The sequence below is a fragment of the Tetrao urogallus genome (assembly GCF_951394365.1).
Source record: "Tetrao urogallus genome assembly, chromosome: 22".
Taxonomy (NCBI): Eukaryota; Metazoa; Chordata; class Aves; order Galliformes; family Phasianidae; genus Tetrao; species Tetrao urogallus.
Genome location: NC_136835.1, coordinates 3,083,792 through 3,100,252, shown reverse-complemented (window position 1 = coordinate 3,100,252; position 16,461 = coordinate 3,083,792). Strand labels below are relative to the sequence as shown.

General features: G+C 47.4%; 1 protein-coding gene across 1 annotated transcript; it reads right to left on the bottom strand.

The window, feature by feature from the left end:
* Positions 1-2,151: 2,151 nt before the first annotated feature.
* On the bottom strand, positions 2,152-15,848 carry TBCEL (tubulin folding cofactor E like; the record flags this gene model as incomplete). Its single annotated transcript, XM_079545918.1, has 7 exons — positions 15,704-15,848; positions 13,417-13,556; positions 10,236-10,417; positions 8,948-9,204; positions 7,381-7,507; positions 6,833-6,949; positions 2,152-2,470 (listed from the first exon to the last, which is right to left on the bottom strand). The coding sequence occupies exons 1-7, from the start codon at positions 15,834-15,836 to the stop codon at positions 2,152-2,154; spliced, it is 1,275 nt and encodes a 424-aa protein (XP_079402044.1). The 5' UTR covers positions 15,837-15,848.
* Between the last annotated feature and the right edge of the window lie 613 nt (positions 15,849-16,461).

The window sequence follows — 16,461 nt, the reverse complement described above, 5'->3', positions numbered from 1 at the left end:
TGTAGGCAATTACTGCTCTGTAGAATTAGATCAGAGATTCCTTTGCATCTGCATTGGTTGCCTAGTTCGGACAACGCGGCGACCGATGGATGATGTACTCAAACAGGAGGTCAAAGGGAGAAATAGGCTTCTAATATTAAACAACCATATCTTCATAAAACTTTGTTTTATAACAAAATATCTTATTAAACACAACTTTTCCCGATGCATATCTATGTATATATCATACAGAAGTGTTGGCTTAAGAGTTCCGCTATAAGGCAGCAAAATGCCTTTCGCTGCTCAAATGGAAAATACATCTTCAGTAAAGCTCTAGCTTATAAAAGCATCATCTTATGGTACACTGCCACCATCTCCCTGCTCGTGTCTTACAGCTCTGCAGCTATGACCATCGCCTCTACTCCACCTGTGGTGGCTCCTGCTCCATTTGCTATTGCTCGTCTCGATGGTGCCAGCAGATGGATGCTTTTGGCAGGGAGATGAGGCAGAAGTAATTACCTTGTCTTAAGTCCTCCCGTTTTTAATCCTTACCGTGGATGCGGAACGAATCCCCTCTCAACAGCCCCTACAACCTGAAGATTACGAGATAACACTTTGTCCCCTCCCCATCCTACCCCACCCCACGATCTATGCAAAACATAAAGAGAAACACACAACTCCAAGGCTATAAAGGAGCTTGGTGGCGTGGACAAAAGCATCTCGGGAAAAAAGTGCACGTGGGGACAGGGAGCATTTCAAAATTACGGTCAGGAGTTCACGTGTAACCAGAGCCCTCAGTGCACAGCTCAGAAACTTTGATGCAGTTGCTTATAACAAGGTAATTTGAAAAGTCTTCAGCTTGTCAGGATGACAGAAGAACAAGGGAGGACAGAGTAAAGCGAAACGGCTGCCTGATTTACAAGAGATATAAAGGACTGAGGGTTTCATCGCACAGGAATCCGCGCTGCGTTAGAGAAGGGCAAATTTAAGCAGCAGCACACAATGCCTACAAGGTGCATGTGGGGGGTGGGGGACCTAGTGAACACCTGCTTTACAATACACGTGGGTATAGGTGCTATTGGACCTGCTGTCTAAGAAACTGATCCGAGTCAACACATTCTGCTAGTTTGGACCCTAAATGGAGACCCTGCAGCCAGGAATCCCCGGAGAAAGTGCCAGGTTTCATTTCTGGTGCAACAACAACAAACAAACTTCAATTTGAGTCTTGCTCCCTCCCAAGAGAGCAATTTCAGCCATTCCACTTTCGGGACACGGCGGTACAAGGTTAAGTGCTCATAGGAAGACCTTCCGGCATCGCAGGGATGTTTCCTAGCCAAAGGAGGAACACACTCCTCACCACGTTTCTGACCCACTACCCTAAAAGCCCTCAACACAATGCCAATCTACAATTCCTTTCACAAATTAAACAGGGCCAGGCTTGCTTTGCCTGCGGGCTGACAGTGCTACAGCTTGCAGACACTGTGACACGGACACAGAAAGCAAACCTCCAAATTCATGATAGGACAGCATGGCTAGAAGCAGGAGTTTTTAAAAGAAATCCTTTCTTTCTCATAACATCCCTGTCTTTCCCTCATCTTGTGCGCTCACACCAACCAGTGGAGCTACGTGGATGCGCTGAATGCTGAATACCTGAGCTCTGATTCATACTGAACATTATTTCAGACCTTTTCAGTGAGCTTGAGTGTGACAAAAGGCTACGAGACAGCACCCAGATGGAAAACCAAGCTCGCTCAACCCGCAGTTGGATAGCTAGGGTGCTCTGGTGGTGCCAAAAAAAAGCACACGTTTTTTAGAGAAAGAAAAATAAACAGGTCAAATTCCACACCAAGCTGCCTCCTCCCTCACGGGCCCTAGCATTCTTCAGCTTCAACAACTGACCATTCATGCCAAATCACGAGTATACCGGAGCATCAAAGAAAACATGGGGGTATTGCACACACGGAAACACACGCACTGAAGTCAGCTGTCACCTCGAGGTCACCTGCAGTGGGTGGTGGGCATGGTTCTGCCATCAGGGCACTCGCTCCGGGCTAAGCCACGACCTGCTATAGAAACACAACCAAACCTCAACCAACCAACTGAAATGAAAACCTTGCAAAAACTCCTTAAATGCATGTGTGTGGGTGTGTGGGGTGTGTAGGTCGAGAGAGGCTACTTCATCCTGGGCTCCACATAGATTTTGTCTCCATCCCGAATGCCGTAGGAATGCAGCGCTCGTGAGCTGTACTTCATCTCCTCGGGGCCGAAGGGGGCTTCCTGGTCCAAGTAGAAGAGCAGCATGTTGCTGGTCGACAGCTGCACCACAGTTTTTAAGTGCTTCTTCAGTTCTGCCACAGTCTGATCAAGACGGATTGACATCTCTTCTACCTTGTCCTGGAAGTGAACCTCCACCTTCACGCTGCTCTGCGGCCGAAGATCCACGACTGCCAAGGGCTCCAGCTTCCCATACTTGGTGATCAGCTCGTGGTACCTGCAGATAAAGACAAGTCCAGAGTTACAGTACAGTCCCTCAGATGGCCATTGTACTCTTCACAAGTTGTCTCACTTTGGTTGCAGTCATCCAAGGACGCTATTAGTTTGCAAAGCACAGTTTAACATCTGCAGCGACTGAAGAAACAACTCAGGCTTCCTTCTCCGTTTCTCACCACATCTCTGCTGCTTTAGGGAGCTGTGTTTTTCTCATACGAGGCAAATTCACCCTTGATTTGAGTCAGACAACCTAAACAGACATCCATCAGGAATAAATCTGGATTGGTAGGAGCCTGCTTTCTGCTCTGCTAGTCTGACACTTCACAGAGCACAAACCATTTCTCTAGCACAGCACTGAACACGTGAAAATACAACCCAGAAAGCCCATCACTCCAGTCCCTTTGCCTCATGGTGTCCAGACACACTGCAGCACCAACATGAACCCTCCTGAGACATCCAGGCTGACTGCTCTCAAAACAGCTCTATGAGGGCAACTGAGCAGCAGTGCTCTATGCCATGATCCTACAGTTCCAGAAACACCGTGACTACAGTGGGCTTTGGAAGAAAGGGAGGATAATACACTCAAAAGGCTCTACACCTCCTGTCCATTTCTTGCCAGTCCATCTCTTAAATGCACTCTGGTGACACAGTTTTGCTAGCAGACCTGCAGTGGCTCTGACACAAGTCCCACTGACACTTTCTCATTGAAGGCAAGCTCTCTAGCCTTCCTAGCCAAGGTCCAGCTCAGGGAACCATGCAGGCAGTGCAAAGCCCATCTCACCCCCCCGCCACCTTCAGCTGGTATTGCTCCCACTGGGAATGCAGCACCTCCTTTGCCAGGCTGGGAAAGGGGCAAAAAGGCAGCACAACACATAATGTAATCGAAATGACAAAGGCTGAGAGAAGCAGAGAAAAGGTAACGTTTCAGAGGCCCTCCACTGTGCGCTGTACAGAAAGCTCTTTTTGTTCCCCATCTGAGCCCAGGCCGAATGTGATCGGTGCTGTGTCACTGCTCCTGTCAAGAGATGACGGGTCCTGGCAGGATGGCGACCCCTGGGAGTCCTGCTCAAGGCAGGAACGTTCCTGGAGAACAGCAGCCCCTCTGTCTGCCGGGAAATGAGGCGAGGGCCTCCAGGCACTAGGATTTCCCTTGTCTCACAGACAAAATGGGCCTTCACCAGGGCTGAGTGTCCAAATGCAGGCTGGTGCCCTGCTCTCACAGTCACCTGGCCGATACCATCGGGCTGCTTTAGAAAAGCCATTAGTGCTGGGAGGAGACGACGTGCTCCCCATGCTCTACCTGCTGGGCTATGCCTGCAGCAAGCACAAGTGCTACAGCGTGCATCACTGATGGCAAGGAAATCCTCACAGTGCTGAGCCCACAGGCCGGTGGGGTACAGAGTGCAATAAGAGGGACAAAGCTCCAAGCAGGCTGAGAGGGAGAAGTACCTCAAATGGGCTAGGATTCCCCAAATGCATGTTGTGAATATATAATGTTGCCTTTCATTTTCTGGCATCAAGAGAAGGCAGAACAAGCTTTGCAGCATGCTCCTCATACACTAACTGCAGTCTGCACTGAAAGTTGGGAGTGGGTGGCCCTGCCTGTGGCAGGGGGTTGGAGATTCATGATCCTTGAGGTCCCTTCCAGCCCTGGCCGTGATTCTGTGGTTCTGTGATTCTGTGGAAGACGGGATCCCCTCTGATCGATAGGGACAAAGGCACAATGAGTGTTTTGGTACCCTGGTAATTGGCACCCTGCAGACTCCCATAATCGCCCCTTGCAGCCTGGCAGGCGCTGGCTGCCAGAGCAGAGGATGCTGGAGAAAGGAGCCTGGCTACAAAGTGCCTCTGATATTCTGCAGATAAACAGCGGACCAGAGCAGAGGACTCATTAAAAACCCACAGACACAACAACGTCACTCCAGAAGCCAGCCAATATTGGATTGTACACTCAGCACTCCTTTCTAACTCACGTCATCCACAGAGAAAGATTATTTCTGTCCATTTCACTCCTTCTGCAATCCTTTCAAGCTGCAGCTCAAGAGGAGGAACAACACAAACTGGGAGGTTTACAGGGACAGAACTCACTGTTTGTTCATTGCACACTGTGCCTTGACAGCCTGGAGGGGGGGCTGCTTGCACTGGTGCATTTTCCATGCATTGCTGTTGTCTCCCTCCGCTTGAGGCTGCACTGCAATGCAGATGCTATGCCCCCTGCAACAACATGCATGTGTCCTGATTTGATTCTAATGACAAATCGCCTTCAGAGAGACCACACCAGACCTGGAGCAAAGGGGAGGAAGCTCCAGCAAAAAAAAAAAAACACATATGCAAAATCCTTTTGCAAAGAATAGCAGCTCTCTGGGCTGCGAGGGCTGCTGTGCTCAGGTCCAGGAACTGAACCCAGGCACGAGGGATGCTCTCAGCCATCTGCAGCCTCATTATAAAATACACTGTAGTGGAACAGCTCCTCCAGAACAGAATAACCCCCTTCAGTGACTGCACAAGTCTCTTGGATACGCTGCACAGATGAAGGGATTCGGACAATGAGCCCATTGACTGAGGAAAGGGCTTTAATGGTGTTTAAAGGTTAAGGAACTGAAGGCAGATTTCTGCCGTGCCTTGCTGCAGAGGCATACAGTTAGCATGCTCTTCAAGACAAGCCCAGCTTCACCAGACAGGTGAGATATTACTAACTTCTTACATGGCCAGAATATGCTTCCTGAGGTCCTGGCACTATTCAGGGAGCCAACTCCTCCACAGCACATTGCTCCCAGACACACTAGGCTCCTGTCACTGCAGTGCCTACAGACACAAATCCAGAACAACAAGCAGGAACAACATCAGAGCCTGTCACCTATTTGTCTTCACTCTGCTGCCCAAATCCTTCCTTCTAAGCTCAGAGCATCACATCTGTGCAACTACAATCAAAGGGCTGCTCAAACTTCACCTTCCCTCTTCACTCTGTACCTGAAAAACCACTTCCAGTCCAAAGGCCTTCTTTGCCTTCTCCCAGCTACCTTCCCCAGGCACCCTGAGCCTGTTTGCCATTGCACCTGGTCACCCTGCTCTTCCTTCCGGAGCCACGAACACTGAGAATACAACAGCTTTCTTAGAAGTAAGATGTTATTGAGAAAAACCCATTCTAGGAGCAGAACCACGAGCTTACAGCCCCCTTCCACCTCCTCCTTCCTCTCCCCTGCATTTTCTGCTTGCACTGCTATAACTTCCAACATTTGTTTCAATTTTTCTGCTTAGGAAGTTCCTTAAATTACAAGCCAGGACTTGTTCTCAGTCTCATCACCCTGACTACACTGCTGCCCTTTGCCTCTGAACTGACCCCAGCACGCCTTTAGCAAATACCAGCATTGCTGGACTCATCAGTATTCGTACAAACCATCGTGCCCTCAATTCTCCATTCCAAGCTTCTCATCTCCTCTCCGTATTGGCAGGCCATACACACACAGCTCTTCCAAAAAACAAGAGGCAGTTTCACCTGCAAGTTAATCTAAGGGAAACGCTGACTGACCAGTGTAAACACCTACCAGATGCTGTTCACATCTTTGCCATCTCCTTACATTTCAATTCCTCGCTTTGTCCCTACCTCTGCCTGCCCCCCATTCAGCTCTCACATGCAGTCACTCTTGTCCTCTTTTCTGTAAAGAAAGATCTCTGAAGCTTTGCTGTTTGGAAAGCTCATGAGAGTCATGGGCTACAAGACACATCAGTGCAGTGGCTGGGCACTCCACGATCCTTCCTCAGCCCATTAAGAAGCAGTAAGTAGATGCCAGTGTAGAGAACATACAGACTGAGCAACATCTGTCAAAGTTCATTAGTTTACTAAGATTAACAGGTCATTGGGCACACTTTTTGGCAAGGAAAAACCATCAAAGTTTCCATTTGTGAGCTTCAAAGTGAGGGGACAGCTTCCCATCGCCAGACTCGTTCCACACACCAGATGGCCAAGAGAATTAGATGCCCTGGCCTGGCACCAGAGAACACGATCTGAACTGACTTCTGGGGACTCCCAAGCACAGGTAAATTATGAAGCCAGCTCTGGGAGAACAGGAAGCAATGAAGATCATGAACTGAACAGTCGCGTTGTTTAATGGCACTTGACACAGACACTTTAAGACCAAATGTCACTCGGGAGTGATTCTACCAGTCATCAGACAGCACTCTAACATAACAGCATCAACTCACACAGAACGAAGGTGGCAAAACAGAAGGGAGGTGAGGAGCGTGTTTTTCATGGACCAGCTAGCCCGGATTTCCCATGTAACATCAGCTCTTTGGTTGCCCTCACTTTGGCCTCACTGCCTTTTCACTCCCAGTTCTCCACTCCAAGACAAAGGCTTCATACCTGAATGGCACTTCCTCCTCTGGGAACTCCATGTAATACCGGATGAAGAACCGCTCCGAGTCCTCTCGCTCCCCATCACCAACAATGCTCCCATTGAGCTTGATGATAGATGGCAACCTGCTTGCAGACACCAAGAAGTACAGCCAGTGAGAAAAGAAACCCAAATAAGGCTCACCAAGGAGGCAATCACCCCCAAGAGCTATGTGCCATAATGTTACCATCAGGAGACCGCTGCCCCCAGGAGAAAGGGAATGCAGTTTCCAAGCGCATTCAGAACTGAACACTCCTGTTTCATGCATTGCTGAAAACATACTGAAAACATTCTTGGGAATGCAGAGAAGTTAAGAGTGCAGGTTTCTATTCTTCTCTTTCCCAAACAGCAAAAAAAAAAAAAAGAAACCAACCCAAAAAAACAACAAAACCTCCAGTCTTTCAGAGCAGTGAATTCATACAGAACTCCATCTCCTAGCAGCCACATCCTCCAATCACCAGCTCCCAGCCACTCACTGTCATGTAACAAAACTGCACAGGACAGCCAAACAACAGACCTGGCTATTAGCAGCTTCCTGCGCTCCTCAGTGGTGTAGGACTGCAGCAAAGGGATTCCAAGCAATTTCACTTCCTCGAGCTTGGGAAAAGAATTTAACTTGTCAATGTCTTCCCAGCAATGCAGACCTGCTCAGAAGAGAAAATCTGCTTACACACACGCAGACAATACGCAGTGTATCCAAGACTACCAAACAGAGGCAAACAACCTATGTGACAGGCAGGTGTCTGCTGAAGCTTCTCTGCAAGTCAGCTCTTTTCTCATGACACACTGAAAACACCTCTTTCGTTTGCTTGCAAGACAGAGTAGTTTTAATTCTCCCGTGCTGTTGTATCAATCTGGAAAGATGCTCTACACTGGTGATTTGGGAGCTTAGCTTTTACAGCAGTCTCTGCCCTGTCATTTTCTCTAACACACTCCTTGGGACTTCTGGACTCTATTCAACTATCAGTTCACAAGCCACAGAAATGCAACGCAGAATCCCAAGATCTCAAATACTTGGAATCAAAATTGCCAACGCTTATCACAGGAGCATTTGCTCCTCGGTGAGATAGGGCTTTCAAACTCAGGTGAACAGGCTTTGCTTCCTTCGGTCAGTTTAAGCCTTTCTTATGAGGATTCTTTGATGCTTACACTGCAAAGCAGGTTAACAAAGTGCCTTCCACACAGGCTTAAGTCTCAGCTATTGCTCACACAGCGTTTAAGGCTGTAGAGAACAAAAGATGATGATGCATTAAGTGCTTTTGCAGCTGAACATGTGGCAGATCTGCTGTCTCACCAGTGTGTCACAGCCCTCCCTGCAGCCTCCTCTCCACTTCCCAACACTCCAATTTTCTCACTGGAGCAGTAGCTGAAAAATCCCAGGGGCTGAAGTGTAAAGCAGCCTCGAGCAAAACTTGTGGTGTTCTTCTGATATCTGAGGACAGGTGACAGACAGCTTAGGCTGGTGTACACTTGACCCTTACACACCACATACCTACGCTTGTGCTCATTCCACCCAAGATAAAACACAGAGATGGAAAGGCAAATAGAACTCTTTCATCCTCTCCACTGTCAGACACTTATTTATCCTTCCTCAGAATTGCCTGAGGCAGGGACAGGAAATGGAAGGAAGCTGCTAACAAAAACAGCCCTTCGCCAGCTCACTTGGAGTGACTACCAGTCCATTTTGCTCTGGCTCATCACTTAGGTCATGACTGACCACAAAAAGGTAAAGCCAACAGAAATAAGCAAGTGCACTTCCTGCTTGTTCTCCTTCACTAACACTGCATTCCTCAGGTCAGCGTGCCTCAGGTTAAATGGCAGGACTGACTGGGCCAAAGGTAGGTGGCCATTTTCATCTCTGCCACAGCACCAGAACCATCCAGAAGAATTCAGGCTCCTGCTGTCTTCAGCTGCCTTCTTTGCAGGACTCACTGCTGACTGCAGCTTACTGCTAATGCAGCCTAGGAAGCAACCAGCCCTCAGGCTTAAGTTTCAAGCAGCTCCAAGGGTGTTTTTCACCTTCTCAGGAGGGAACATTCTGATCAACAGCCATCACAAAAAGTGCATCACTTCAGGGCGCTCACCTGACTTGTGCAAATTGATGGATCGCAAGTTGGGGAACAGCCTTGCGAGGGAATCTTCTGACTCTTCGATGGTGGTGAGGTTGTTGTTAGCCAGAATAAGTGTGTCCAGAGATGGAAACATTATTCCCAATTTTCGAATTTCAGTCCAGTCTTGAAGATTATTGTCAGTTATGTGGAGTAATTTGAGAGACTGACAGCAAACTGGAGAACAAGACACTGTTTCGTAGTCGTTAAGGCACAGGAAGAGCTCCTCCAAGCTGCATGGGGAAGAAAGATCACATCATCATCTTAACATGCTCTGTGAAATGATGACCACCTGGGGTGCAGGGACACACACACTGCTTTAACACAACTCTCTTTAATGGTTCCCACTCAATTTGAAACCTCAGCACAGAGAGGCCCTCTGGAGCACTCCTAATGGAGTGTTTCAGCTACTCTGCTCTGCTCCCATTTGTAAGCTTCATCCACAGCTCTGCATCCCCAAATACTTTCAGCTGTACAACTTGTCTAACAGATCGTTTGGGATGGTGCTCCACATCTGTGCCTGATGAGCCACCAGCCCAGCTCCAGTGGTGACTGGTACTTGCTCTCAGTGCTTAGCACTTAATTTAATGAGATGCTTTTATATATATATATCAATACATATGATGCTTCTCCCCGCCTTGCTGGTTCTGCCAAAGTCTCCTATTGAAGAAAAGAGGTCCCACTAAGTTTTCAGACAGGTACACTCACTCCTCTAATTCCTCTTACACACACACTGGTCACAGGGGATACACTGCTGCCATCCTCCCTGCTTACAACACTGTGCAAGGAGGAATCTGGTATCAAACTGAAGCCACCGAGGCCATCTGGGGAAACTGAATGCCACTGCCAAGGTGGACCATGGCCAAGCCACAGAAATCAACAAACTCATTTGCACAGAAAAGCATGATGAAATATTACTTGACTAGTGGCCAGACCCTCAGATTTACATCCCATTCAAAAGCTATTAGTGCAGGTATGCAATGCACCATTCATTCTGCAGTGAGTCACGTCAGGATCGTTATCCATCTCTCAGCACTAGCATTTGGATGTGGAAGAGCAGCCTTGGTGGGCTTTGGAGCACTGCACAAGTTCAGCTTTTAAGCTGTTGTCAAGCCTTCACCTGGCCAGTTCCCAATCTCTCAAAGAAGAAATTCCATACTCTTCTACTTAATTCAATTCCTCACACCCTGCTCACTCCTCACCACATTAGCTATTAGGACAGCCTTGTGTGCAGTGAGCACCCCATTCTCTGCCCAGTGCTTACTCAGGTAACTCCTGCAGGATTGTGTGGACTGTTTCCCAGGAAGCTTTGCTGTTGTTGAGCACAAGTTTGCGGACACCAGCGAAGGAGCCAGCACACCTTCTCTCTAGAACGGACAAACTGAGAGGATTGGAACTCAAGTTTAGAAACTCCAAGTGGGGAACGTTGGACACAATTTTACTGACCTAAGTGAGGAGGGAAAAAAAAGAAGAAAACAAAAAGAGAAAGAAAGATGTGTATCAGGCAGTAATCAGACCTTGTGCAATAATATCCCACCTCCTGAAAGGAGCCCCTTCGGAATGTCCATGAGGCTCAAGGAAATTATATGGGGGGGCTGAAATTAGGCTTGTGGATAACTACCTGAAATTCATACTCCGGCTATTCACTGATCTGGTTTGATTGGTTAATTGCTCCTTCGCCTCAATGGTTCAATTAATTAAAATCTCTGGGCAGCTTGATAAGAGAAAGAAAGAAATTCTCTGGGGTGAGGTCATAAAATCCACCTGAATGCCCAGCTGCAGCAGCAGCACAGTTCTGGGGCTGCAGCTCTGAATGCTGCCATCCCCACTTTCAGCAGGGCAGTCATGGGCACATCTCCTAAGTTTCTGCCATCACCAACCACTCTCTCAGCTTCCCACTGCTCCCCACTAGCCACAGACTTGACTGTTTTGCCAGAAGCTCATTGTACACACAGAGTGAATTCCATATTTGATTCCATTACTCTGCAAGCAGCAGCCTTCCTGCAATCGATCCAAATGCTGGGTACCTCTGCTTGGAGCTCCTTGCTTTCTCTGTGTGTATCAGGTGCTGAGGGCATGGCAGCAGAGAGGTGAGGAAGATGCAGAAAGAAGAAGGAAAAACAAAGGCAATAGGGTACAGCTCTGGTGTGCAGCTTACATAACAGATCATGGGATCAGGGTAGGTGCTGACCTGAATGTCGCCAATACACAGAAAGATATGGGGCAAGGTTATTAAAGTGGTCAATTTGTGGTCACCTAAAAATGATTAAGTGAACAGAACAGCCAGGCAGCATCAATTTGTAAAGAACACATCACGTCAATCTAATTTTCCTCTCTGACTGAGTAACTGACTCAGTGACAAGTCACATAATGGAATGTCAGCCTCCGAGGCCATCTGCACGCCGGTCACATCAGCAAGCAGAGGGCTTTGAACAGCCCCTGGAATACTGCTCTAAGTTACGAGTTCAGTACAAAGCCAGCAGACACCACGAAGGCATCCTCCTGCAGAATGCCACTTGTTATATTGCCAGTGGGCAGAATTGTTGAACACTGTGCTTTCTTATTCTGTGGCTGATACCGAGGTGGGAAGGACTGCCAGCACGTACATGAGCAGAGACCAAGGCCAAAAGGTGCAAGGATGGACAAGGCACCAACAGTGGAGAAAAGAAAATTATTGATAACACAAGCAAGGAGTCAGAAAACACCTCGCTGGAGAGCACCACTCCACAAAGCAACTGGGATGGGAGAGATTTGGGAAGACCGTGACGTACACAGGTCAACAACACAGTGCAGTCTCTTGGAAATCTGTAATTCATGTGTTCCATACGTGATGCCAGAGGAATTACTCTGCCTCACTTTGAGCTGGTGAAGCCTCAGCTCGGGGGATGTCATGTTTTGGGCACTACAAGCTTTAAGAACGAAACAGTCAGACTGGAAGGACATCGAAGCAACAAAAACAATATGGGATTTAGAACAAAAATGGCCTGCAATGACAAGTAGGAGTAACTGGATTTTTTTATTATTGTCCTAAGGTTGGAAAAGCAGACAGGAAAGCTCCTGATGTGGGTAGAAAAGGCTGCCACAAAGGGAGCAGCAGCAAATGCTCCTCCATGGCTGCTGTGCACAGGGCACGAGCAATTGCCTTAACTTGCAGCATGGCAGGCTTATGCGACGTGGTTTAGATTAAGAGGTTATTAGCTAGCTGGGCATCTGGAATCCCCATCTCTGGCAGTTTGTAAGAGCTGATTAGATGTTTGTCTGCTGGAGACAGGCTAAGAAAACTTAATCCTGGCTTAGAAGAAGGGGCCAAAGTAGAAGGAAAACCTTTCATTTCCTGCTTTACTGTGGTTCACACAGGGGCAGCCTAAGCAGACAGACGAAAGGGCAGCGTGTGAGACATACAGCTTGTGTGACATGTGGGTGTGCAGCAGCCCCAGCTGCTCCAAGTCTGACAGGGAGGTGAACTGGGAGCAGGGAGGCAGCTCATTGCTGTGGGATGAGGCTTTTATGGGTCACAGGACAGCAAGGCTCTGACCCAGCTCAAAACAGGGATGTCTTCAGTATAAAATCATCTTCCCCGGCTCCAATCTCAACAGACAAGACTAAGCTCTCTCTGCTCCCCACCTTTTAGGTCAGTAAGGAAGTAACAGGAACAAGGAAACCTATCTCCAGTACTGGCAACTCCAGTAACAGAGCAGCAGCACTTCTACACACAGTGGCTCTGCTACCTGTTCAAAGACACAGGAGCTTAATGTGATGGAAATAAAGTACCTTTACATTACTTGTCCTTTGTATTTAAACACTGAACACTGAGTTAAAAGCAGAGCAAAAGCTGGTGAGGAACAACAACAGATTGCAATTATTTTACTCATGTTACATTGCATTTTTCTAGCATATTTCAGCCAAGCATTTCAGAGCATTTTACAGCAGCATTCAGCACTAATTAATGAGGTTTCAAAAGTGCCCTTTGATGTAGATGTTATTAAACCTGTTTTGCAGGTGCCAAAACAAAAGAGGAGAGAGAAGAAATGCCTTGCCCAGCATTACAGATTTGGTAGCAAAGCTGGGAATTAACTCCAGCTCCTCAGACCTCCCCTGCTCTTACTCTGTTGAAAACCACCCTGCTCATTAACCTCTTGACTTTTGAAATGCCAGTTCCAGTGCTTTGCACAATAAAAAAAATATACATTTGTCACCCACAGGCCAAGATCATAAGTCAAGAAGAAAATGGAGTCAAGTGCCCGAATGGATTAAATTTATCACATTTATGGCTCTCGAACTGTCAAACGAAATAAGCATCATCTTCAAAAATGAGTAAGAACTCACCAAATAAACAGAAATTTCTCTCCTTCAAATGAATGAAGTACTCTTATAACCCGTGACGCATTTGCATTCATTATAGCAGCCACCAAGGCCATGCGGGGAGGTGCACACGACCATCCTACCTCGTGCCAGTCTTCCAGTTTATTGTCAGAAAGATCGAGTTCAGAGACGTGGGCACAGAAGGCAGCGATCTCGTTCTCATCCCCTGCACAGGTTATGCCACAGCTGTTCAGCACCAGCACGCTTGGAAGGTTGAGACGATCTGAAAGGGAGAAAGAAAAGATGCCCTGCGGTCAGCAGCCCACGCCTTTGGTACAGACAACAACACCTCCATCTCAGCGAACACAAAGGAGGTGTGAAATTCATCACAAGGCAATGATCTGCCCAAAATGCCACGATTTACACATACTTAAGAGATATTGGGATAAGCGTGGTTCACATGACAAATGAGCAATGTCAATCAAGAAGTTTTCTTGCATCTAAACATGACACATCCCACAGCATCAAAGCTCTTCACTTACAGCATTACTTTCTGCCCACAGCACAGCAGCCAGGACAGTCCCTTGGACTCGATAGCCAGTTTTGGCCTGAACTTACACTCCTCCTCAGGCATCTGCTATTGCAGATAGGACACAGCACTAGCTGGAGTGTCAGCTGCACAGAGCCAGGCCCTCTTATCCTCTTGTGCTTAGCCCACATGGGCCAAGGGTATATTTAAACACTTCTTTTTTAAGCTCTCCCTTTTTAACGTGTGTGATCCTACAGCCTGGAAGAGCTTCAGTCTCTGCTCTGCCTTCTGCTTCAGTTCTGCTCTCATCTCATCTCATGCAGGTAAACATTCTCAGCTATTTTGCAGACAAGGACTTAGAGCACTGTCATGGCCTATTTGCTAAGGCCAAACCATGACAAACTAAAAAGCTATGCATTTGTCACAGGAAACCTCTTTGATCCAAGAAATCCCCATTAAGGCAACACAAGCCATCAGCCTTACTCTCTTCCCCATACAGCATTCTCTCATCTCTGTTGAATAGCAACATTTAACAACAAGGTTTGACCACAGAGATGGCCCTTCTTCTGTGTCCTTCATACTCGACAGCTGCATGGTTGGACAGGGCTTCTAACAGCAGGCAGTAGTCAGAGTGACTGGAGATTTCCAGTTTCTTGGCTCACTACCATTTGGCTTTTTTAAAGGATGGTACTGTACTGTGGGGATTGGTTGTGATGGACATGTAGGTCACGCCTTGAGCACATCTGAAGGCCCAAGTGCCTTGTCTTCAGCTCCCAAGCAACTCAGGTAGGCGCGTGCCAGCACACAGCAGTGAGGGCACTGGCTGAAGATTCTATTGGGCTGATTTTCTGATTGCTTTAATTTTGAGTGACGTATATCTTATCCTTAACTAACCTCAGGCCCTTTTTTCTCCTCTGTCAAAGTCAGTTACTGTACATCCCATCCAGCTCCCTTCTGTGCCTATTTTCCCCCCCTTGGGGCTGGTTATGGCACAAATTGACCTGACAGAAATTTAAACTAAACTCACAACCAAAGATGGGCGAGAGGTTATACAAAGAGGCAGCAGGTCGGTGGGATAAACGGGCATCTCAGAGTCATCTGTACAAACAGAGAACTGAATGCAAACATCAGATCTTGAGGGAAGACTAAAGGGCATCAAACTAACCCAGTTCAAAGAGCATGAAATAGCAACACAGATTCTGCAGTGCAGAAGACCGAAGGATGTACATCAGCAGCACAGCACTTCAGACACACGTCTGTCTCGATATTGCCTTCAGGCAGTACAGTCAGAAGCAAAGGAGAGGGATTTCTCCTGCAGTTCAGCAAAATCATGCTCAGAGATCAACTGATGCTGTGAGATCAGAACCAAAGCAGACCACAAACCACTTGAGACGCAAACAAGCCTTGCTGGAGATTCCACAGCTCAGCACCTGGCTTGATATGCAGTCCTGTGTGCACTGGACTCCCTGTGTACCCACAGGCACCAATGTGAGCTGATGGCACTGCATGATACCACTGGTATGTGGAGCAACCTCAAATACAGATCAAGCACTTTTGTATCATTCCAGCCACTAGCAGAGCAGTTAATATCATTAGGCTAATCAAAAATAAGCTGCAGGGACTGCTGAGCCCCCAGAACTCAGTGCTGCACAGAACCTTCATTCCATCTCTCCCCGAAAAGATTCTGATTCTGCTGTGCTGGCAGGGGGAAATTCAGTTCATTTTTTACAGCTACCTTCAGGCACTCAACCTGCTTTCAGTCTCTGCTAGTCTAGTCTCTCACCTTTTAGTAAGAAACACATGGTGACACAGAAGGACATTTCTTCTTCTGGGCAATTCAGAGCAATTCTTCATTCAACATAAGCAAAAACAACCAAGAAACTGCTCCCACTGACACATACCTTTCATAGGTGAGCCCTGAGGAGTTGCTGGGACGTGCACACCCATACCAGGACCACGGCGATACGGGAAGTTCTCAGGGCTGTATTTCTCACAAAGAACTTGCATGAAACTCCTGCCACTGGGTTGGTCCATGCTCCTTTCTTGGACTTCTGGTTAACACAGAAAACAGAGCACGCAATCAGTCCACATCACCTCCAGTTTTGGGAACATAGGACAGAACGTGACCATACCCAGCTCATGGATTTTACTTCTCCATCTTTCAAATTAAAGATTAGAGTGATATGGTAATCAGAGGGGGGAAGAAAAAAAAAAAATAACTAAAACATCTCAAAACAAAGAAAATCATAAGAAAAACAAAACCACAGAAATCCCAGAGCTGAACAAACACCCTTTAAATCATACAGTCCTCAGAAAAAGCCTCTGGGCCCCACACTCTTCCACGACCCTTCCCAACAGGACCCTTCTTGTGCTCCAAGATTCACAGGATCACTTCCATGCCTTGCAAAAGGACTGTGAGATGTTCATAGATATTCACAAACATCTGCAGGCTGCTGAGAACTGGGGAAATAGCAAAGATTGCTCGAAGGGGTGCTTTCATCCCCCCAGTTCCCTTTTCTCTACCAAAGGACACCTCACCATCAGCCTGGGGACTCCTAATTGCTGTGCTCTGAAGTCACAGCAAGGTCTTTATGCCCTGATGCAAAACAACTCTGTCATTGGCTGGAGCACCAGTGGTTATCCATGCACTGTCAGATTA